The 23,331-nt window shown below is 43.6% G+C and overlaps 1 protein-coding gene across 1 annotated transcript in view; it reads right to left on the minus strand.

Annotated features, from left to right (window-relative positions):
* The window catches only part of Sumf1 (sulfatase modifying factor 1), an 87,274-nt gene that overhangs the window by 40,582 nt on the left and 23,361 nt on the right, over window positions 1–23,331 (minus strand). Inside the window, 4 exon segments of the mRNA NM_001108639.1 lie at window positions 1,776–1,889; window positions 8,782–8,896; window positions 9,680–9,802; window positions 11,632–11,714. Coding sequence (NP_001102109.1) covers window positions 1,776–1,889; window positions 8,782–8,896; window positions 9,680–9,802; window positions 11,632–11,714 — 435 coding nt within the window.

Consider the following 23,331-nt stretch of genomic DNA (forward strand, 5'->3'; position numbering starts at 1 on the left):
AGGAAATAGCCTGTAACAGCTGAAAGGAAAAATGTGAATTCTTTTACAAATCCTTAGGAGAAAGTCAGGCCATTACATGAGTGAAAGCTAATGAGCCCTGAGCTCCACACCAGATGCTCAGATAGAGACAGTCACAACTTGCCAAGATTCTAGAGCCTTGTGCAGTCCCTTCCAAGCATGCAGATGCTTTAATCTGACAGGGAAAATCTATTTCTGCCTCTGACAGCAAATGCCAAGTCACGTCTTGCCAGTGGGGAGAAGGCGTTGCTCCAAGCACAGACCCCCCAAGTCTGCACAATCGTATTCTCCCTTGGACACAGGTTACTTGACCACTACATCCACCAGTCCTGCCAGAAGGGTAAAGAAAGGGCGGGTAGAGTTTCTAAAGAATTCATCTTTTTCATCTGCACTCCCCAAAAGGTAGATATACATCTTTGGATTATTCATCAATAGCCCACATATTTTTCTGTGAAAACAAATTAAGCATATCAAACAGAAACTTATCTGAACAGTATGAAAATGGCCTGAGGCATGGAGTCCAACAGGTTTTTCAATAACTCTAAACTGGCTAACCTTTGCATGAGAAGCAACAAAAGAATTAATGTTCTTCATCATTGTCTTCTGTGCACTGTAAAAGGTTAGCATACAGCATTACCAGTAGGGCTGGTTTCAATAGTGTTCTTCGGTCAGCTTGATGAATACCCATCCCCAGCGTGCTTAGAGACAAGTATTCAAAGATGTTCTTTGTAAAGGAGTCACTGTGCAAACACATGCTTGTCCAAAATTTTTATGACGGTACTGGAGAGCATGGATTTAGAGGCAAGGAACTTGTCAATGAAGGGGATGGGAACCCTACAGGAGGACCAACAAAGTCAACTAACCTGGACTTCTGGGAGCTCTCAGACAGTGAGCCACCAACCAAAGAACACATACTGGCTGGAACAAGGCCCTGAGCACATATGTAGTTCAGTCTCCATGTGGGACCCCAACACCTGGAGCAGAGGCTTTCTCTGAAGCTGTAGCCTCACTGTGGTATGTGTTCCCCACAGGGCTGCCTTGTCTGGTTTTAGTGGGAGAGGATGCACCTACTCTGACAGAGACTTGACAAACCAAGGTGGGGGGTACCCAGAGGGAGGCCTACCCTCTCAAGGGTGAAGGGGAGGGAGGAAAGGGAAGGGTCTCTGTGAGGGAGGACTAAGATGGGGCAGCATTTGGGATGTAAATAAATAAACAAATATAAAAAGAGACAGAGTAAATAAAACTTAGAGGGACAAGGCAGTCTTCTTTTCTGAGAAATGGGTCCATTCTCCTGTCATATGACAGGCTCCTGAAACAACCACGAAGTGGCTCGAGTTCCCACTCAACAGGTACCTACCCATTCTCATTTTCTCCAAATAACACTGCTGAATCAAAATATGAACCTATCACAACGCAGGCAGGAGTTTCATGAAAAAGACCATCTTGTGTATCTTAACTGTTAATATTAAAACATTAATGAATTTTTGCAGTCAATTTATATACCACACTTTGTTCAAATCTATGAGATGAAGAGGTAAACACCCCAAAATAGTTACCATTACCACAACCCAGTGGCACATAAAATAAGACATTTTTATAAAGGGCTCTAAAGCTGAAACAAGAGACATGCACACGGTATTCTTTCAGGGAAATGGAAGGTTAATGTCAAGACAAATGCACAAAATCCTTGCTGTTGTCTGCTTAGAGGATGAGCATCAACCCCATCAAGATACAAGCCTTTTGTACAAGATACTCACTGGGTTGAGCGTTTCCTCAGCAGAATGGTGAACGGTCCACCAGTCTGAGGTCCACTCCCATGCGTTCCCCACTATGTTGTATAAGCCATAGCCATTGGGAGGAAAGGCATCAACCTAAAAATAAAGGGAACAATACTGATCAATTTTTCACCTTGCTATAAAAATCTCTCTGGTACATGAATGAACCAAGACCTATTTATTTCAGAATCTGAATACCAATTTTTCTGCCCACCTACCAAAAACCAGTCTGGGAAACTAAATATAAAAATTTCGGTCCCCTCTGCATTTTGTTTTTGTTTTTTTGTTTTTTTTTTGTTTGTTTTGTTTTGTTTTTTTTTTTGAGCATTCAAAGGGAGTTTATAAACCTAAGAGAAGTTTATTAAATGGCATGGAACTGGTGATGCTATTTTTAATAGAAATAAGATACTAACTATCAAGTATCAAGGCTTTACTAGTATCGGAGAGAGGGTGCATGTGTGTATGAGTATGTGGGGGTATACAAACAGTATTCAGGTCTTCAAAATCATTAACAGAAATGTCCTATTAGTGTCAATTAAAGTCTTGTCACTAAAAAGCAGCTTTTCCAGCCAAATAGTGTCTTTCAGCACCAGAGATTCCACATTAACTCTGCCCTCTCCACAAGCTCCATCTAGTTAACCACTTTCTCTTTGATCTTCCGTCCCTGTCATTAAAGAAGGAAAATGGTAGCTCATTAACCCATTTGTTTCAAACAGCAGGGCTCTGGAATGCAGTAATCTGCAGTAAATTATACATCCATCAAAAAATAATGCACAATTCAAAGGCAGGTCAGACAGTACTGGGTAACACCCACAGTATGGAGCAAGGTGCAGTTTCTGTAAGACAGAAGCAAGAGGAGAAACCAGACTGAACAACAGTGAATTCAGGTCGCTGGCCAGTTTCATGATTTAAAAATTTTCCAAACCAGGATTGAGGGTTTAGTGGAGGAGTTTGTGAGGTGAGTCCAAGGTTTGGTCCCAACAATAGGCAGGGAAGAGGGGGATATCATAAAAAGACAAAGTCGCAAATGCAAAAACAAAACCAAAATCCTTGGGGAAAAATCCTTTTAGCCTTCTTTTCAATAGACACTTAAAAAAATGTTTGTGATAATAAAGGCTGTTATCTTCGGAGATTTTTTTCTCTTTTCATAATTCATACTTTTCCATAATGAAGAAGTAAGACTGTAAGAATGAATACACTAACATTCATGTCTAAGTGGCTTCAGATGGTTACATCTACCCATGAATACGGAAGCATCTGCTGGTTGGGCAATTCAGTGCATTTTAATCCAAGTTAGGAAGGCACACTGCAAGCAGTTCATGGAGATGAGCTGGAAAGTCAAAACCCCCACCATGCTGCTTCCGTAATGAGCATTCACTATGGAAACAGCCTTGGCTCATTCAGAAATGCCATGTGCGGCCAGTACAGGCAGGGAGGGTCTCGGAGGCAAATGAGCTCTTAAAGAGTTTAATGAAGGAAGAAGAAGGAGACTGCCTCAAACTACAACTCAGCTCTAAAGAGCTGGGCATGACGGGCATGCAGGCGACCCCGCCATTTGGGAAGCGGAGGCAGAAGAATCAAGATTCTCCTGGTACATGGTGAGTCTGAGGCCAGCTGGGGCCACATCAGACACTCACACTCACTCTTGTTCTCTCTTAATACAGCTCTACAAAACAGAATGGGACAAAGAAAGTATGAGGAGAGAAAAGGCCACACAAATTCCAAGGGACAAACTCCAGGGGGACGATCTAAGTAAGCATGCCCTGGAACAGAGCTCTGCGATCCAAATGCAAGAGACAAGAAAGAGGGGAGGCCACAGCATAAGCTATAAAGCATGGGGGCCCAGAGAGAGCCCTGGGCTAAGCTGGAAGGGATGAGAGAGAAGAGATGGGTAGGCTGTGGGGAGAAGTGGAAGACACTATGAGGCGGGGGGAATACGAAACTGAAATACATTCTAGAGGAAGGAATCCATCTCCAGGCTTCTAGAAGCCAGAGGTGCTCTCAAGAATCCATGCTAACCTTCGTAGGTGCTGTTGTTCCTCAACAGGGAAGTAACAGGGCCTGATCAAAGGTTTGCCCTCCCCCTTTAAATAAGAGAATATCTGAAATAAATCTGGATGTTTGTGTCCTCTTAATTACTAGCTCATTATATGTGAGTACGTCAGTATGGGAAATGAAATTTTCACCGGTCAAGGTCGTATGAATCACACTAACTAACCAAAGCTTCCTCCCAGGAACCTCAGATGAAAAAACAAGTGGAAAAGACAAAACCTTCTTGAAATGCTGATTTTCAGGCACATGAGCTACTAAGCATTAAAACCAAAAATGAATTAGAGATGGTGTAACAATGGAATAGCAAAATCTCCACTCAGCTCCTTAGGCTCAAAATGCTCAATGCTCAGTGGCTCAAGGTGTCTGAGGCTAGCCTGACCCTGTCTTAAAAATGAGAACAAAGCACTAAGTTAAATTCCTGTCCTCGAGAGCACGATGACAATTGTGGTGGTTGGTGTAGGTTTGGCCTCCATAGATTCATGTGTTTAAATGCTTGGCCATAGGTAATGGCATTATTAAGAAGTATGGCCTTATTTGAGGAGGTGTGAGGATGTTGGAGGAAGTGTATCACTGTGTAGATGGACACTGAGGTCTCCTATAGACAGGCTTCACTCAGTGTGGAAGTCCTGGCAGCCTTTGGATCAAGATGTAGAATTCTTCGCTCTGCAGTACCATGTGTGCCTGGATGTTGCCACACTTCCCACCATGACAATAGTGCACTGTAAGAAACTGTAATGAAACTGTAGGCCGGCTACAATTAAATCTTGTCCTTTATCAGAGCTGCCTTGGTCAGTGTCTCATCACAGCAATGGAAACCCTAGCTAAGACAATATAAAGGACAGTTTGGGTCAATCCAAGGTCATTTTTGTATATGCATCAACTCCACTTAAAGACAACTAACATAGTTGTGACCCATCAGAAGCCTCCCTCATGGTTGTTCAAGTCTAATCAGAATAGGTTCCTTAGAGCTGCTGGTAACTGTAACAATTTTATCTAGGCAACTGGGGGGACAATGTCTTTAGATAAGTTCTACAGACACCTGCTGACCTCTCTGCCAAATACTAACACCAAACAATGGAAGGGGTTTGTGTAGCTTAGTGCTAGGGTGGTCCTAGATTCAATCCCCAGAACCACAATAAAGGTAATAAAATAAACATCTGCAGAGAGTGCTTATCTCATATTGCTCTGTCTCTGTCTCTGTCTCGTGTGTGTATGTGTATGTGTGTATGTGTGTGTGTGTACCAGGCCCTCTGAACTTTATGTTGTTTACAAAGGTACCCAGAAATGACTCATTATTTCTTCTCCTCCTCCTCCTTCTCTCCCTCCTCTCTTCCCCCTCCCCCCTCTTCCTCCTCCTCCTTCTTCTTTCAGCTCCCTTAACTAAATATACATACAATACTATGGTGGTAATCAGAGGAAATATCTGTAAGTGTCCAAAGCAGTTTTATTGTAGCCTCTTACTAAAATTGACTAGGGCTTACATTATTGATCTGGTTCATTATAGCTACCATAGACGTCTTCAAACAACAGAGACAATGGTAGCTGTCACCTGCGCCTCTGGAATGGAGCCTGCCCATCTCTAAGGACAAAGCGATCCTGTTCAACAGCTGAGCACGTGGACACTTCTGTACTTTGGCCTTCACAGCTCTAATGTGAATGCTGTTACTATAACAACTAAGGTCTACCCCATCTGAGCAGTGATCCCAATTCAGGGCTCACTGCAGCTGCTGTAGGTGGCACCACATGCTTTGAGGGAGACCCCTCCCACCAAGGTCTCACTCCTGCCAGGCTCCTTCATGTATTCTCCTCCAGAGAAGGTCGGAAATGAGTTTGACAGTCTATCCATCTTAGTGCTACCTGCACCTACAGGTGAAGCTTCTGCCCTGTGCTCTGTAACAACTAACACCGTTTTAATTACATCTTTTGAAAGAGAGAAAAAAAGAGAGAGTGTGCGTGCCCACTCATGTACCACACTGTTTGTACAAGTCAGAGGACAGCTAATGAAAGTCAATCTTCTTCTAACATACTTAGATCCCAGGGATCTAACTTAACGTAGATCATGATGCTAAGTGGCAGATATCTTTACACACGGAGCGTTCAACTGGCCCAGACAACCAAGGCCTTTCCCGGAGTTTAACACACACTCACATCAGGCACCACGAACTCAGGGCCTTGCGCTTGCTAGGCAAGCGCTCAGCCCTGACACTTTGTTCCAGCACCACTTCTGCTGGCCAAGAGGACCCCTCGCTCCATGGCTGCTCCTACTAAAAGGCTTGGGTTGTTATCCATTTGAAGCATGAAGAAAAGTAGAAATCATTGCCTCCCAAGACTTCAAATGCTTTACAAATAAAACTATGTTCTGGGAGAGGAGCAGCTCTCCTGAAGGAAACTTAGGAGGAACCAGCTACCAGATGGCTTGATTTGCCTTTTCTGCCTTGCTGAATAATGCATCGTCTCCCATCAGTTTGTGTTGGCTTAACATATATGTAACTCACATACATGGAATTGGATACAAACACGAATGCATCATGTGCTTACAGAAGACTAAGTATTCTCAAGCAACTTGTTTTTAACTAAATTCTGCTCCAAACACTGCAGTGCCAACAACAGCTCAGCAGAGTTTCAGTTTCTCTTGGATCAGGTGCCTCTTCACTCTCTTTTCCCAGAATTTCTTGGTCTTTTACTCTCATTTATTTAGTTTTCAAGCTGAAATTTCCTAACCATTTGGTCATATTCCAAATAGCATATCTGTGTCAAATGTATAAATACATTCTGCAAGATTTTCTTGAGGAAAAAATGCAAATTTTAAGAAGACAAAGGAGGAAGAGGGAGGGAAGGGAGATAAGGAGGTATAGAGGAAGGGAGGGAAGGAGGGAAGCAGCGGGAGGGAGGGAGGGAGAGAGAGAGAGAGAGAGAGAGAGAGAGAGAGAGAGAGAGAGAGAGAGAGAGAATGAGAGAGAATATCTCTTTCTAACAAATCCAGGCAGTTATGGGCTATTTCTACATCACAAAACGTCTTTCCTCGTTGTGTTAAGAGAAATAGAAATGTCTTCTTCTGGTCTGAAGAATGGTATCCCTTCAGAACTCATGCTGACACTTAGTCCTCAATTCCACACAGCTAAGAGGAAGTGACTAAGAAATGAGTGATAGCATGAGTTCCTTTATGGACAGGCTCAAGGTTGAAGGGAGTATGCTATTACTATTCTGGCTCTGGCCATAGGAGAATATGGCACTTCTAGTTCCTCCAAAGTGCAACACAAATGCCAATGTTACTAAGGCTGCCAGTTTCAGATCTGTGAGACACGTTCCCGTCTTTCAATGACCAGGTCTAAGGCATTTTGTTACAGCAACACAAATAAACTGAGGTGAGTTTTAAACATAGTTTCATTACTGCACTGTTGGTAAAAGCTCCAAGAGAGAAGAACTCGTCTGCATCAATGAAAGGAGACATACCTTGGGCACTACTGAACACAACTTAGCCAAGAAAGTTTTCTAGGTTGGGAGTGTATCTCAGTGGAGAACAAATGCTCAGTCATAGACAGGGCACTGGGTTGATTCCTGGTGGAAGAGGAAGTAAAGCAGGAGAATGGAGAGATATCTTTCAACCTTTAGCCATTGATTGCTGCTGGGAATCTGTTTGTTTGTTTGTTTATTTGTTTGTTTTAAATCAGAGATGCTCAATATGAATATACAAGATGTCCACTGCAGTAATAGTAAAGTAAAAAATAACCCAAATTTACAACAGAGGCAAATTAGGATGTATTTATATGACAGGTTATCCAGCCAGTGAAAGGCAATTTGATCATGCTCTATGAGTGACAGATAAAATGTTCCTTATGGTAACGGGGAAGCAGTGGGATTTCCAAGCTTCCATCAGAGGCCAGGGAGATGGATGGCTTAGTGGTGAGCACATGCACTGCTCTTCCAGAGGACCCAAGTTCACTTTCCAGCACCTAAGTTGAGCGGCTTAAAACTGATTACATATAACAACTCAAATTCTAGGGGACCCGACTTTCTCTTCTGGCCTCTGTGGACACCTGCCCATACCCTTACACAGATAAATAATTCAAATAACTAAAAATAAAATCTTTAAAATATTGTATCTAATATTATTTAAAAGCAATGTATAAAATATATATGCTGCATATATACCAGAGATAGACATGCTGGCAGAAAGGGTAGTTAAGATCATAGGATTTAGGAACAAGCCAAGCTGGGATTTGTATCAGCTGTGGTCACTTTCCCGGCTGGGTAATCTGGAGCAAGAGTTTACATCGCTGTGCCTCAGAATGTCACAGGGACACCAACAGCCATCTTCAAGAGTTAAATGGACACTCTTTATGAGAAGATCCATGCATGATGACAGAGCACTATGCTTGGAACCTCTACGTGACATCACCATCACCATTAACCTAAAAATGAGTGGAAGGTGAGGGACCAAAACGCTGATGGAGATGAACCTGACAAGTAGAATTCCAGGTCAGTCTAGCTTTCTCCTCTATCCTGGTAGTCTGTTTCTAGATCTTTTATAGTGTGCATTATATAGTCATAAAAAATGCACCCTAAAGGAGACATTTCATGATTTCCAGCATTTGCCATTCTGGAGGGTGGGTAATGTATGGAGAACAGTGTCTGCCAGAGAGCAAACGATGCCTTTCTTGAAGCTTTTTTTTTTTTTTTTTTGGTGGGGGTGGGGGAAGTTGGTTTGTGGTTTTGCTTTGTTTTTTAAGATTGTGTTCTTAAGAGGGGGTTTCCTGTAACTCAAGCTAGCCTAGAACTCACTGTGTAGCCAAGACGAAGTTCTGATCCTCCTGCCTCAACCTCTAGATTGTTGGTGTCACAGGCAAGTATGGCGGACATGGATCTTTCACCCCAGTACCAATGCCTCACTCAGCTCCCAGGGACACAGCCCTGCTCTAGAAGCCTGCTTACTCACGGGGGCAGTTCCTTGGAAGCCATCCTCGCCAGTGTTGGTCACAGGAAACTCGCCCTGCCAAATGTTGGCATAATGCTGTCCTTTGGGCTGCAGTTTGTTGCCCCAGGGGAAAAGCCTGTGAGGAGAGACATGGGCATCAGCATGGCACACAGGCTCCTGGACTGCAGTCAAGAGAAAGGATGCAGTGGGAGAGATCAACAATGCACATTTGTCCTGGGTGAGCTGTTTTTTTTAAAAAATGCACTCACTCCTAAACATAACTTGTAATTGGGAGTTTTAAAATTTTTCTTATAACAACTCATGTCAAGTGTACAACAACTTCAGTCTCTCCTCACCACTGAGAAGGCCTGGAATAAATGATATGACTGGAAGAAGCCTTCTAGAAATCTGAGGAACGAGGCATCATTCTGGACTTATATGGTAGCATGATTAGGCTCAGTACACCACACTTTTTTTTAAGCCCTGTCTATTTTAAGGAGCTTTTCCTAGAAGATGTGACCCAAACATGAGTTTTCTGTCTTGTGGCTGTAGAAGCAGAGAATGCCACGGCTTCAGAGGACAGCTAAAATAAGAAAATGCTAAAAGCAGGGCAACCTGCCAAGCAGCTCTGAGGAGGGATACACAGGGGAGGGTGCACGGCCAGGGCTCACTCTGGGGCTATGGAGTCCATTTGGCCCTATACCTGGCTTTAGGAACTGTAAAGAGTTCACGATTCACCCACTAGGTGCACCAAATCACCTCACAAGGAAGAAGAAAAGCCAGATGTTATTAATCAACGTCATGACCACAGCAAGTTCCAGAGAGGTAAAGAGAAGAGGGAAGGGGGAGCAAAGGAAGAAAGGGCGGAAGAGAATGTCAACACATTGCTGGATAAGGGAAGGCCTTCTGGTGTGAGTACCTGTTCTGCAGGCCTCCTCTGCAGCTGTACTCCCACTCTGCCTCCGTGGGCAGCCTCTTCCCCGCCCATGCGCAGTAGGCAACAGCATCATTCCAGGAGACATGGAGGACTGGATGATTTGACCTAGAGAGGAGCAAGTGCAGTTAACAAAAGCAAGAATTGGATTCTAATAAAACAAAGAAAAAGTTAAAAAAAAAAAAAAAAAGAGAGACACTGGCCTCAACAGAAAGCAGGAGGTAGATTCAGAAAGTGACCACAATCACCTGCCATCTGGTCATGATTTCGAAGCCTAGCTGTGACACACCTGTCATCTCCAGTGGGGAGTCCTGAAGTCTTAGATGCCCAAATGGGTCACAGCGTTTCTGCACTCATGTGTCTCTTCAATTTGCAGCCTTGGATGCCCACAGTCAGATTCCACAGGGTTGACAGACACAGTGAAGCTCTGACCGCAATCGGCTCGGCTGCTGAGGGTCAGCAGATGCTTCTGGCTCCCTCTGAATTTTGCAGAATGGTTAGGGGCACCGTAGAGTCTCCAGTGACTATCACGGCAGGGACATAATGCCCACAGAGGCTCAGCTTATAGTCTGTACATTCCTCAGAGCTCCATGCGAAGTGGGCCAGAATTTTGTTGGGCTTACATTGTAGTTTTGGTATCCACTCCCTTACACATCTGCGGGTCCCTAAAAGACATTCTACATGCCCAACTCTTAGACTGTTTCCAGACACCTAGCTTTTAACTTTGCATGTTTCTGCTATCCTACTGAGGGTCAGCCAGCACCATCTGCCTCACACCAGCAGATCCCACATCAGCCCTTCCTGAGAAGATGGAGGGAGTGCCTGGAGCTGAAATCACCACTCGTTTTTAGGTAAACTAGACTGGCCCACCTAACTCTTCATGAATCTCCAAATTCCTACAGGACTTTCATTAATTCACTCAACAAATGTTCCTGAGTAGCTCCGAGTCTAGTGCATAAATTTAAAAGTACATTCCAGTTTGGGGTTGCAGCCCAGTAGCAGAACAGATGGCTGTGGGTTCAAGTCTTAGCACCTCAAACTGAACGTACAGTCTCATTTGGGTTTTCCTTCTACTAGCTTGACAATCAACTTTGAATCTGGGAAAGAAGGTATGAATTGGAAGCTAGAGACCCAGTTCACCCCAGGTCCTCAAGAATCCTACAACTTTTGACCTCACTGTCTACTTCTAGCACAAAAGAAGCCAGCTTAGACCGTGAAAAGTTTTGAACCTACCAAGGGTAGAGCTGAAGTCCACGCCCTGATTTTCAGGGCAATAACCTTGAATGTGGTGAAAAACAAGGGCCTGAAACACCGTCTGAAGAATGGGGTTAGAAGAGCAGCTCCCCAGCTGTTGGAAGCCAGGTCATAATTGAAATTCCCCTTCATCCCCAGGGTTTAGCATGCATCTCTATTTTTGCTTAAGATAATTACCTCTTTACCACCCTAGAGACCTGCTGACCAACTTGCTGCTCTGGTTTTTGTTTTGTTTTTTGTTTTAGTCAGATTGTGACTTCTAAGTATGTCCTGTCTAAAAAAAACACAAGAATACTATACCCAAGGCCACCTGACAGGACACAACTACTTATCCATAAGGGAGACAGTCTTCTTCCACATAAAGACTCATTCATGGATAGACTGTTATGAGTAAACGTGTCATGACATTTGTGATAGTCTGTACAAAGGACGGAAGTCTGTGAGGAGGAACGTTGACAAGCCGAATGAAGCAGGAAAGAGTCTGTTTATTCAAAGTCTTCTGTGAGTAGACACTGTGACTAGAACTTCATATACATTTTTCCCATCATCCCTTGCCTTCCAAGACTGGTTGGTTACACTTGCCATTCATTTTACATATGAAGATAGCTGCAGAGTTCTGCATGAGCACAGACACTTTCTTTTTTTATTATTGGTTATTTTATGTATTTATATTTCAAACTCACCTGTGCAGAATAGTGGAGTCTGGGCCCTCTGGGTGTCTCCAATCAGCGCCCTTGACAGGTAACCACCATGGAGCAGCTGCAACCTCAAAGCAACCAAAAATAGGCTCCTGTCAGCTACTGTGACTCCAGAGATACACTGGACGCATACACACGGCCAAAACAATAAATAAAAATCTCACACAGGGCCATGAGGTCTATTTGAGTTCCAAAACATATGCCTTTACAGAATGTCAGGATCACAGACTTACATGCAACCACATATTCAAACAAAAAACTCTTAACTCATACAAGTGACTAAACAGATGCAAGTCTATTTAAGTGCTACATAGCTACAGGGATTTCCTAAGGCTGTCTTGCCCATTACTCCTCTATAATCCATGACAAGTGGAGAGAGGAAGTGAGGTATGTATCCATCTTAAAAGATAGGAAAATAGTTCATCTTCACATTTAACATGAAGCTGAAGGTTATCCAAAGGAGCCAGAGATCAAGCGGAATGCAGAAGAGAAACAAGAAACCAGGTTTAAAAGATCATGGTTCAATCTGCACCCGACATTAGCTGCATAAATTCATAATGTCTGACAGACCTTCCTCTGTGAAATAGGATCTCAATCCAGCCTCAACTTCAGAAAGTAGGGGGCCAAATCAGGTGTGATAATTTGCATATGCTTGGTCCAGGGAGTGGCACTATTAGGAGGTGTGGCCTTGTTGGAGTAGGTGTGTCACTATGAGAGTGGGCTTAAGACCCTCATCCCGGCTGCCTGGAACCCAGTATTCTGCTAGCAGCCTTCAGATGAAGATGTAAAACTCTCAGCTCTCCCTGCACCATGCCTCCCTGGACACTGCCATGTCCCCGTCTTGATGATAAGGCACTGAACCTATGAACCTGTAAGCCAGCCCCAATTAAATGTCCTTATAAGACTTGCCTTGGTCATGGTGTCTGTTCATAGCAGTAAAACCCTAAGGCATCAGGTAAGACTGTGAAAGACTCAGGAAACTGTTAGGAAAACCTTGGCCAATTTCCGGGAGTTCTGTTGATCATGCTCACCAGAGTAATGAGTGTGAGGAGGGAACCCTGCACAGTGACTGGTTAGCACCTAAAGCTTTGATGCCAGTCAAAAGTAGTTCTGCACTGCAGCTCCGCTGCTCACAGTATAACCCGCTCCAGGCCTGCTCGCTCGCTTGCAGATAGTCAGCAGCATCCATTACAGTGAAGAATTAAAACATAAAGGACTTAATGGAGGCTCTGCCCTTAGCAACTCAGGGTAACGACTGAGCAGGCAGTGGAGAAAGGGAACCAAACTCCTCACTGGGCACCAGACTCCTCACTGGGAACCAGTTTCCTCACTGGCCATGGCCCTATGACAAGCAGTCACAAGGTGAGCCACAAAAATCAATCATTGTGGCTAATTCTGAAAAAAAAACAGAAACTTGGGAATGATTCTTCTAACACAGACTAGAGCGGACTCAAGTTTGGACTCATGCCAACTGTATTCTCAACACACTGCATCCTTGAGAGCTGGTGGGGAGGAAGTGACAGGGACTATGTCCCTGCTAACAGTGACAGCTGTCACTGCGAACACCAAGACCACCCTCATCCATTTTTTTCCCACATTAACACAATCAAAACATTTAAGATATCTCCCCAACAACCTGATGGAAAAAGACATTTGGTTTAAACACTTCGACAGAAAAGGCAGCTTGCGCTTCAGCACGCAGGAGCTGAACATGCCCTTCATCTACGGCTTGTCTAGGTTTGTTCTATTAGGTGGCAATGACAGGTAACTTGCTCAGTGTCAGGGGAAGATGTGCACAGAAAGCTCAGGTTCAGAAAGTTCTGGATTTCAGGCAAATAATCACATGACTCAACCTGCCCAACTCCACTCTCAGAACAAAATACTACTGATGGAAGATTCTAACTCTTAAATTAAAAAAGGAAAATATATTAAATCTGGATGGTAGATACTAGAATGCCTTTGTTCTTTTTTCTCATGACATTTCGTATTTTGAATATTTCTTCCACCTTTAGCAATGAAAACAAACACACAATCTGTTTGTGTCCATTCTGCCCACTAATGCACATTAGGACATTTCTAGTCTGGAGCTGTAATAAACAGCAGTTTGAATCTTCTTCAAAGAGCTTGTAGCTTTGGGCGTTGCCCATCTCTCCTCACCACTCTACATTGTGAAAGGCTGTAGTTATCCACACGCCCGCCTTTAGAAGAGACAACAAATGCCAGGTTAGGAGGACGCTCCTCTAACTCCACAACCCTGCTTCCATGGAGAACATCCGTAGAGTTGATCTCTCCAGAGAAGACTCGAGGGCTACAGCAGCAGTGGCCTGTCGGGCCTTTCACTATCCCTAATGTTTCCTTGAATTCAACTGCCAAGTCCCATTGAGGCAAGATAGAACACCAGGAAGAAATAAAAAGATATGACAGAGAAAAGAAGCAGCCCTTGCCTTGAAATTTACTTTGCCTTTCTTGCTGAGTCAAAAACAGAAAACAAACAAAAAGCCCACAACTGGTATTGCCCAGACTGCCTCTAGGGGCAATGGAGGTGCTAAAGACACGGCAAACAAAGACGCTAACGTTACAAATGACCTCTGCCTGCCTGGGCCAGAGCACTGCAAGCTTTAGTCTTACCACATTCTCAGCCCTTTCTCATCTCTACGTCGAACCTGGTAAAACTACCTTATGGCTTTAAAGAAAAGTCTTTAAGAAAAATAAGTAAACCAATTCATACATTTTTGCTCCAATTTTGAGTTTTGCTCATTCTTTAAACTTTGTTACAACTCTGCTGTGGAATGTAACTTAGAAAGTCACAGGACCATACACACCCAGAGTAGAGCCAAGCGTAACTGTCCAACACCCATGTCTTGGTGTTGTCTACTGCCCTTTCCCAGATGACTTACTGTCTAAGTACGTAATGAGCTCACTAACTCCACTCTGGCTCATCCTAAAGTTCTTTTCTGCAGTTTAACCAAGGGTCCGGCTTTACCAGGTGGAGGTCTCTAATGTGGAAGAAAATACCTACTACTGGACCAGAAATTACCAGGGTGTGTTTAAGATGGTATATCGATGGTTTTTAAATTTATTTTACATAATAATAATTCTTTCATTCAAAAATAAAGTACAAGGTGTAAACCTAGTCACCTCATTTTCTTTCTAAAATGTCTCCAAAATGTACCCAGTACCTCCTCACACACATCAAGCCAAGGCTCCTGACTTCCCTTCCCATTCTTTCTCTGCTTTTCACATTTTTCCTCTCTGCAATGTAACATTAACTCTAGCATGCCACCCAGAACAAACCACTGGTTGACAAGTTTTAAGGTCATGGAGCTACACTAGGATCAGTTTCTCTCTCATCTCCTGAGAAACAAAAGAACTCATCATACAGGGTGAGGGCACTGGGACCAAGACCACAGACTCCTGTTTAGTTCAAAATATCAAGATCTGAATGCAAAGACATATGTACACTACAGAACACAAGCAAGAAATGCAAGGATATGTGTAGACTACAAGAATGCAGCTGCTAAATAAAAATTACAAAATTACCCAGCTGTCCTACAGGTGGTTATCAAAACTTACTTTAACATGGAAATATATCATGTACTGTTATAAATGTAACCTATAGAGTGTAGATCTAACTTTGTTTCTAATAAAATATTTGTACAGTAATATATGTTAGTATAGCTAGAAGTAATAAAAAGAGCCCTGAGACTATAACACACTTAACAAGGGTGAAGAACTGAGAGAGTCAAACGAGCTCCACGAACCAGGTTTTATCAGCCTTAGCACTCTGCACATTCCTAGGCCATGTAATTGTGTCTTGGTTAGGGCCCCCAGTGTGTCATAAGGTAAATGTGTAGCAGCATTTCTGACCTCTACCTACTAGGCCCCAGTTATATCTCAGCTGTGGCATACGACAAATGAATGTAAACATTGGTGTTCCGGCAAAGAGCCAATCTTCTGCTATAGTGACAATCAGGAAAAACATTAGTCATTTTAAATGTTAACACAAACTTCACATTGGCACAGCAATAGAAGCATCTGACCTGCTACAAGACATACGATTTTAGGTTCTCTAAACTCTCCAGGCCCCAGTTTGTGAAGCGGACATAAAAACTCCCTGTGTTCACCCCATACCAGCTGTCTAGCCACTCACCTAGGCAGCCCAAGAGCACTGGCCCCAGTGGCTTGGGCGCTGGAGAACTGGCAGGCTGACCACATAGGCCCAAATCCAGAGCTTTGAGTTGTCCACCCCAACCTATCCTATCTGAGAGCTGCTAGAGTGTGTGAAGGGGCCAGTCCTACAGAACCAAAGGTACAGGATCTCCATGATGCAGGGCAACAGGAAATCCAAGATGAGTCTAGGTGAGGATCCACCATTGATGGTGTAGCAGAGGCCAGAGACCTTGAACCAGACCAATGACTCATTGCAGTGAACATTTGCAAGTAAAGCTGTTTGGGCAAAACTGTATAATGTGTGACACAGCATAACATACCACAGCTTCCACGGTGAGATTTTTTTGAGGGGTTGGGAGTATTTTTGGTTTTTTGGCTTTTAACTTTTAATTTTTGTTTTCTTTTGACGGGGAGGTTGCAAGGGCTGTGGAGGACAGATATATAGGGACTGGGAGATGAGAGAGATAGGGGTGCATGATGTGAAACTCACAAAATAATCAATTAAAAAGTTCTTTTCAAAATTTCTGTGCTTCCTAGGGTGGTCACAAGGATTATATAACAAAATACATCAAAGCATTTGGATAAGGAGTCAGAATAATCCGTTTACATTACCAGTCTTCCTATCAGTTATTCATATTACTGCATGTTACAAAATCATTATAAAGCCTCATAGAACACATATTCCAATCAGTGAAAACCTACCAACAACAGCTCTTCAGTCAGTCTGTGCCTCATCCACCCATCAGATCACCCTTCCAGAATATGGGCAGGCTGTAGGAGGTGCCCAAGGGATCCCTCAAGTCAAGGAACAGCATGTGTCATATCAAGGTATTCCCAAGAAGAGCACGTAATGGCAGTCTTTCTTCACAGTCTTGCTTCATCACCACCTACACACAAGGCAGCCGATTTATCCACAGCAAGACGCACTGTGGAGGAGGCGAGCAGGAAGATGCCCTTCCAACTAGACAACGTCACAGCGCACATAAGGACAGGAATTACATGCAGTGCAGTGTGTGAGACTGACTGTGGTCATCACTGTGATGCTCAGATGCACAAAGTCCCCAAATGACCCAAGAAGTTAAAGTCACCCCATAATAACGGTGATGAGATCAGACACGGCCTTGTTTATCCTGGCCGACTCGATCTGGACAAGTAAGAATGTTTTCTGACTAAATTCATGGCGTACGCCATCCAATGTCACCAGATACCGTCTTCTTGCAAAGGTCAGTTGTATTCTTTTTTTAAGATTTTTTTAAAATGTGTATATAGTCTGTGCACCACATGTGTGTCTGTGGAGGCCAGAAGAGGACATCGGATCCCTGACACTGGTGTTACAGACAGTTGTAAGCTTACATGTGGGTGCTGGGATTCCGTGTCCTCTGGAAGACAAACCAATGCTCTTAACCAGCAGACCCAGTCTCCAGTCCCAAAAGTCAGGGTTATTAATTTAATGTTTTTAAAAACTCTTCCTTGAACTTCTGGCTCTGTCTTGAAAATAAAGCTATTCTACCATCTGTAGGAACCTTTATGAAGTAAAACAACTTTTATGAACAAAAACACTTAGAGAGTTATCCAGAATCACAGTACAAATGTGCCCCTAACATTGGTCTTTACTGGGTGTTTTGTTACTGAGTACAAGCTGCAATGTTGAACAGGCTGGCATAAAAACATAGAAACCACATTGCCCTAAAACGAGAAAGTCTGTTGGCTGTAGTTGACCACCTACACGTTTGCTGCTCAACCAAGATAACCTGAAGTTATAGCACTGCTTTATATTTGAGGGAAAGGACTTTAAACATGACCCATTTCTACTCAACCATTTCCATAGCAACTGCCTTGGGTTTAAGTCCAAACAGCTGTGCCAGCCTGCCAGTGACCAATGGCAATGTAAACAGAGCCCAGGTGAGTCTCATGCCCCCTTGAGAGAGCAAAGGCATGGGCTCCACCTTTCTCATACAGCATTGCCAGAATTGTAGTAAGAATGTGAAAAAAATGGGAAAGGGAGAGACAGCAAAAGTACCCTTATTCTTGCCAAGGGTGGTAAGCGACACTTCTTATGCACACACAGCCCAGAATAAAATCCACAGGGAAGGCACAATACTGTGTAATTATGCATATTCAAGTCTAAAGATGTCAAGTTCACAATTTTACAACTGCTTTCTCAAAAACTAAATGCAATTAGAGGAGCAGATTAAAAAGACAGAGGTTTCTTGAAATGCAGTATAAACATGACAGCTATCCTTACAAAACAGACAAGGAGAATATTTCAACTGGCACCAGGGAACAATGAGCAATTGAAGACCTATTCAAATTCACAAAGTATAAATAAAACTGAAGGCAAATCTAACAACTGGAAGAAGCGAATGGCACGGAGATCATAGTGACTGAAACGCCTCTGGCTTCAGCTATTTGTACACATGCTGAACATCAGAACGAGGCTCTTACAATGGTGGAAACAAAGCCATCATCACAAGAGGAGGGTAGGTAGGTCAGACGAATGACTTCTGATTGGATCCTAGGTCAGGTACCTCAATGACTTCATAGACTGCATGCAAGAGAACAATACTTGCCCTTTCAAACAGGACACAAATATTTATGAAATACAGGGTGAAACTAAAACCTGTTTGCTTCAGTTCTTACTGAAATTCCCCACATTGGAACATTATACTGACAATGGCACACATCACATTTCAGGTCTTCGCAGGAAGAACTGAAACCCTGGCACGGTGGGGCATTATAGGCAATCTGCAAGAATGGCTCGAGGAATACATGCATCTGACGGTAGCTCACACTCGGCTGATTTTACTCATTTTCAGTTGAGATGTAGACAGACACAGGGAGTGGTACTGATTTGGGTGATTGCTTAAAAGAAATAAGAAAAAAAAGTACTTAAAAAAAAACTTGAACTTTGACAGAGGGTGCAAATTGGTGAGAAGATGACCCATCTTTAAACAACGTGACAGTACTCAGCGAAAGTCTGTGTCACATGCACATCCAGCAAATAGACTAAACCACTTATATTTGATATACTTGAAGGTTTGGTCCCTGGTTTGTGGAACTATTTAGAAAAAAAGAGGAGGTGTGGCCTGGTGGGAAGACCTTGGAGAAGGAAGCAGGCTTTGAGGTTTCAAAAGCCAACTCCATTCACAGTACATATGGGCTTCTTAAAGTCAGGTATCCCTAGGCATGGATTTTTATTCTGTCATCTACCTTGTTTCTCTAAGTTGATGATATAAAGACTAACATTTGATTGGGGGACTGAGGTCATTATACTCATTGTTTTCCTTGATCCAAGTTGTGCCTTAAAGGGCCTATGCCTTGAAAATAAATGCAAGTGCACTTTAAACGGGTACCACTCCTCTCCACCCCCGCCACCTACATCCCCCACCACCCCCCACACACACACTGACTTCACGCACCCTTATCCTATCAGGTCCCTTAACCAGGTTGGAGGAGAGCAACTGTGCCCTGTTATCCTATTACATGAGTTCTCCCGTTCCAGGGTTATCACAGTTTGCTTCCTGAGCTCATGCCACACACTGAGTCCTGAGTCAAGCAGACAAGTACTCTTTTCAGTACAGGTGAAAGAAGCACTTTATCGTCTCCAATCATCTAGCCCTCAACTGCTCGTTCCAAATAATTCTGGACCCACCTCAGCCCTGATCACCAAACCAGCAACTCAAACCAAAGGAGAGCTGACTTTGCAGCCTGAGAGATAAACAGGTCATACCAGGTCTGTGCCTGCCCTTCCAAGAACTAAATGCTCTAACACAACCACCTGAATAATAAGCTTTCATTCTGCCAGATACATATTAACTGTGTATTAAGTGGCAGTCACTGTACTGGGACACAGTAGTAAACAACACAATGCAAAGTCAGGCATGATGGTGCACACCTTTAATCCCAGCACGTGGAAGGCAGAGCCAGGTGCATCCGAGATTGCAGCCTGGTCTACAGAGTGACTGCCAGGACAGCTCGGGCAACACAGAAAAATCCTGTCTCAAATGAGACAAAACAACAAATAACCAATAACACTCCAACGCATTCGCCCCACCCTCTGAAATGAACCCTAGTAAGGCAAACATTCGTGAAATACCACAGGAGCCCTTACAACAGCAAGTGAGCGGCACAGAAGGCACCAGAAGCCACAGAACACCTGATACACAGGAAGCACATCACCCTGGAATGAGGGAGAAGGATGGTGTTCATGAAGCTCCCAGAGGAAGCTCTGCTGATATCAGACCTCAGAGACGACGGTGGGCAGTCAGAGCAGGTGGCCACGGCAGCCCCTCTGCCAAGTGCTCTACCTGAACTGCTCCTAAGACCAGCTTCTCCTCACCAGCAAGGGTCCGCTGATATAGTCTTTCCCACACAGACTTTCCAGAATCAAAAACTGTGGAAAATTCCTCAAAACAACTGACAAGCATTTCTGGTAAGCATAGAGAAACAATTTGAGAAAATCAAGTAAAACTGGAAAGAACTGTAGGCGCCTGAGAGTACAAGGAGCCCACCATAGAGTGTGAAAGTGCTGGGACTCATCCCACAAATGCCTGACACTGACCCACCATGGTTCCCTTCCAGCCCAGAATCTCCAGCCAAGCAGAAACCACCTCACCAACGCAGAGTAACACAAGGCAGAAAGGGCGAGAAGGATCAGAGTGAGCAAAGTTATGAAGCTCCTCTAGATATACCTCCTTCTAAAACTTGAAAAATGTTGATAATGAGCAACAGAAATGATTCGTGTTCAAGTCCAACACAGTTACTATGAGGAAAAACAGATGAAGAAACAGGACATAGATCAATGCAAGATGTATGCATGCTTTCCCCAGTGTTACAACAAAATACAGGATGCTGGGTAACGTTTAAAGAAAACTAGTTTGGATTGGGAGAACAGCTCAGTGTCTACCATATAGAAAGGGCATGCCCTATCATCACAAATAAAAAAGGAAAAAAAAAAAAAGGATGCTTACACAGCTAATCATTCATTCATGAATGTAGATGTAGAGGCCAGAGGTCAAGTGTCTTCCCCATTCTAACTGCCCTGGGGCTTACCAACAGCTAGACAGGCTGGCCAGCAAGCACCAAGAATCCTTCTGCCCAGTTCCCCAGCTTTTTCATATGGGGTCTGGGGATGAAATTCATGACTTCACGTTCTCAGACAAGCAAGTGGGCCATCTCTCCAGCCCAGGCCTACCCCATAACAACGCTTATAAGATCAGCAATGCCTTTGGTAGACTGTGTCTCCAGTGACCTAACTCCCTCCTAATATTAAAAGTTAAAGTGTATCTTAATAGTCTACTTAAAGTCTACCACTTCTCCACATTACCATGTTGAAACTAACCTTCTAGTACAACCACATCTAAACATGGGATAATACAGAATAATAGTGTGCCCCACACCTATACACATGCACACACACCACAACACACTGTTGCAAAATGAGGTAAATAGTCATAAAATTATAGGCAAAAGTCTAAATTATAATACATAAACACACATATGTGCCAAAGTCAATAAAGTAGTAGAAATTAAAGAAAAATTCATTTTACCAATATTACTTCTGAAACCCAAAAGACAAAATGAATGCAACTTTTAACTTAAGGGAAAAGAAAGACAGAGGTAATTCAAGGAATAAGTAATGCACAGTCAGGATGGAGACCTCTGCAGTACAGTGGGCTCAGTGCTTGTTTATCCATGTATAAGACTCTAGGTTTGACCTCTACCCACAAAAGCTTACGAATTAGGCTCCAAGAGGGCAGCAAAGGCATAAAAAACACCACAGCAAAAAAACCAAAAAATTTTTGATGGAGGGGTTTGTGGGTGAGTTGGTGTCCTTATCCCTTCCTTGGGAGCCCTGCCTGGCTATGGAAGTGGCCACTTAAGGCTCCATGTCCCCCAGGGCTAGAATCCTCAATTAAAGGCACCCTCATATACTCTCTGGAGTTACCCCATCCCAAGTGTCTGGCACTTCCTATAGATGCCGCTCCCCCAAGCCAATTTCTATTCAAAGTCCCCAACCCTCCAACCCATTCCTGCTCTCCCTATATCTCATTCCCACACAGGCCGGTTCCCCTCCCCTTCCCCTCTCCCATCCAGTTCCTCTCCTCCATCCAACTCCAATGACAATTTTATTTCCCCTTCTCAGTGAGACTCAAGCATGCTCCCTTGGGCCCTCCTTGTTATTTAGCTTCTCTGGGTCTGTGGATTGTATCCTGAGTATTCTGTATTTTATGGCTAATATCCCCTTACGGTGAGTACATACCATGCATTCATGTCTTTTGGGTCTAGATTACCTCACTCAGGATGATATTTCTAGTTCCATCCATTTGCCTGCAAACTTCATGATATCTTTTTTTTTTTAACAGCTGAATAGTATTCTGTTGTATAAACGAACCACATTTTCTTCTCAACCCCTTCAGCTGAGGGACATCTGGGTTATTTTCAGTACCTGGCTATTATGAATAAAGCTGCTATGAACATAGTAGCACCAGTGTCCTTGGGATATTGTGGAGCATCTTTTGGGTATATACCTATGAGTAGTATAGTTGGGTCTTGAGGTAGAACTATTCCCAATTTTCTGAGAAACCACAAAATTGATTTTCAGAGTGGTTGTACAAATTTGCCCTAAAGCCTTTGAACCAAAATTTGTCCTGCCTTCAAGAAGTGCAGAGACAAAGATGTTGTAGAGACTGAGGGAATGGCCCAACTTGAAACCCATCCCATGGGCAAGCACCAATCCCTGACACTACTAGTGGTACTATGTTATGCTTGCAGACAGGAGCCTAGCATAAGTGTTCCCTGAGAAGCTCCACCCAGCAGCTGACTGAAACAGATGCAGAGACCCAAGCCCAACATCAGACAGAGCTCAGAAAGTCTTGTAGAAAAGTTGGGGAAAGGATAGAGGGACCTAGACTGAATAGGAACTCCACAAGAAGATCAACAGAGTCAACTAATCTGAACCATTGGGTGTTCCCAAAGACTGAACCACCATCCAAACAACATACAAAGGCTACACCTAGGCTCTCCCCATTTACATAGCAGCCATGCAGGTTGGTCTCCATGTGAGTCCTCCAAAAACTTGAGCAGGGGCTGCCCTGATTCCGTGGCCTGCCTGTGGATCCTGTTCCCCTAACTAGGCTGTCTTGCCTGACCTCAGTGGGAGAGGCTATATCTAGTCCTGCAGTTACTTGAGGTAACAGTGTGGGTTGGTACCACAGAGAAAACCTCATCCTTTTCAGAGATGCAGGGGAGGAAGGGATGGGGGAGGGAGAAGAGCTGTATGAGGAGGGACTAAAAAGAGAGAGGGTCAGTGATCAGGATATAAAGTAAATAAATGAATAAAGTGATGGAAACAACAAAAATGTTCTTATATTTGAACCACAATCCTGAAAATACAGATTGAAAAAGTGAACCTGTGTCTGAGAATACTGCCCCTCCCCCCCATGACCAAGACATACTTAAAGTGCAAACACCACACTTGAGTGCTCAGGCAAAAACAATAGGCAGCTTCAAAGG

This window comes from Rattus norvegicus, chromosome 4 (assembly GCF_021556685.1).
Source record: "Rattus norvegicus strain SHRSP/BbbUtx chromosome 4, alternate assembly SHRSP_T2T, whole genome shotgun sequence".
Classification (NCBI taxonomy): Eukaryota; Metazoa; Chordata; class Mammalia; order Rodentia; family Muridae; genus Rattus; species Rattus norvegicus.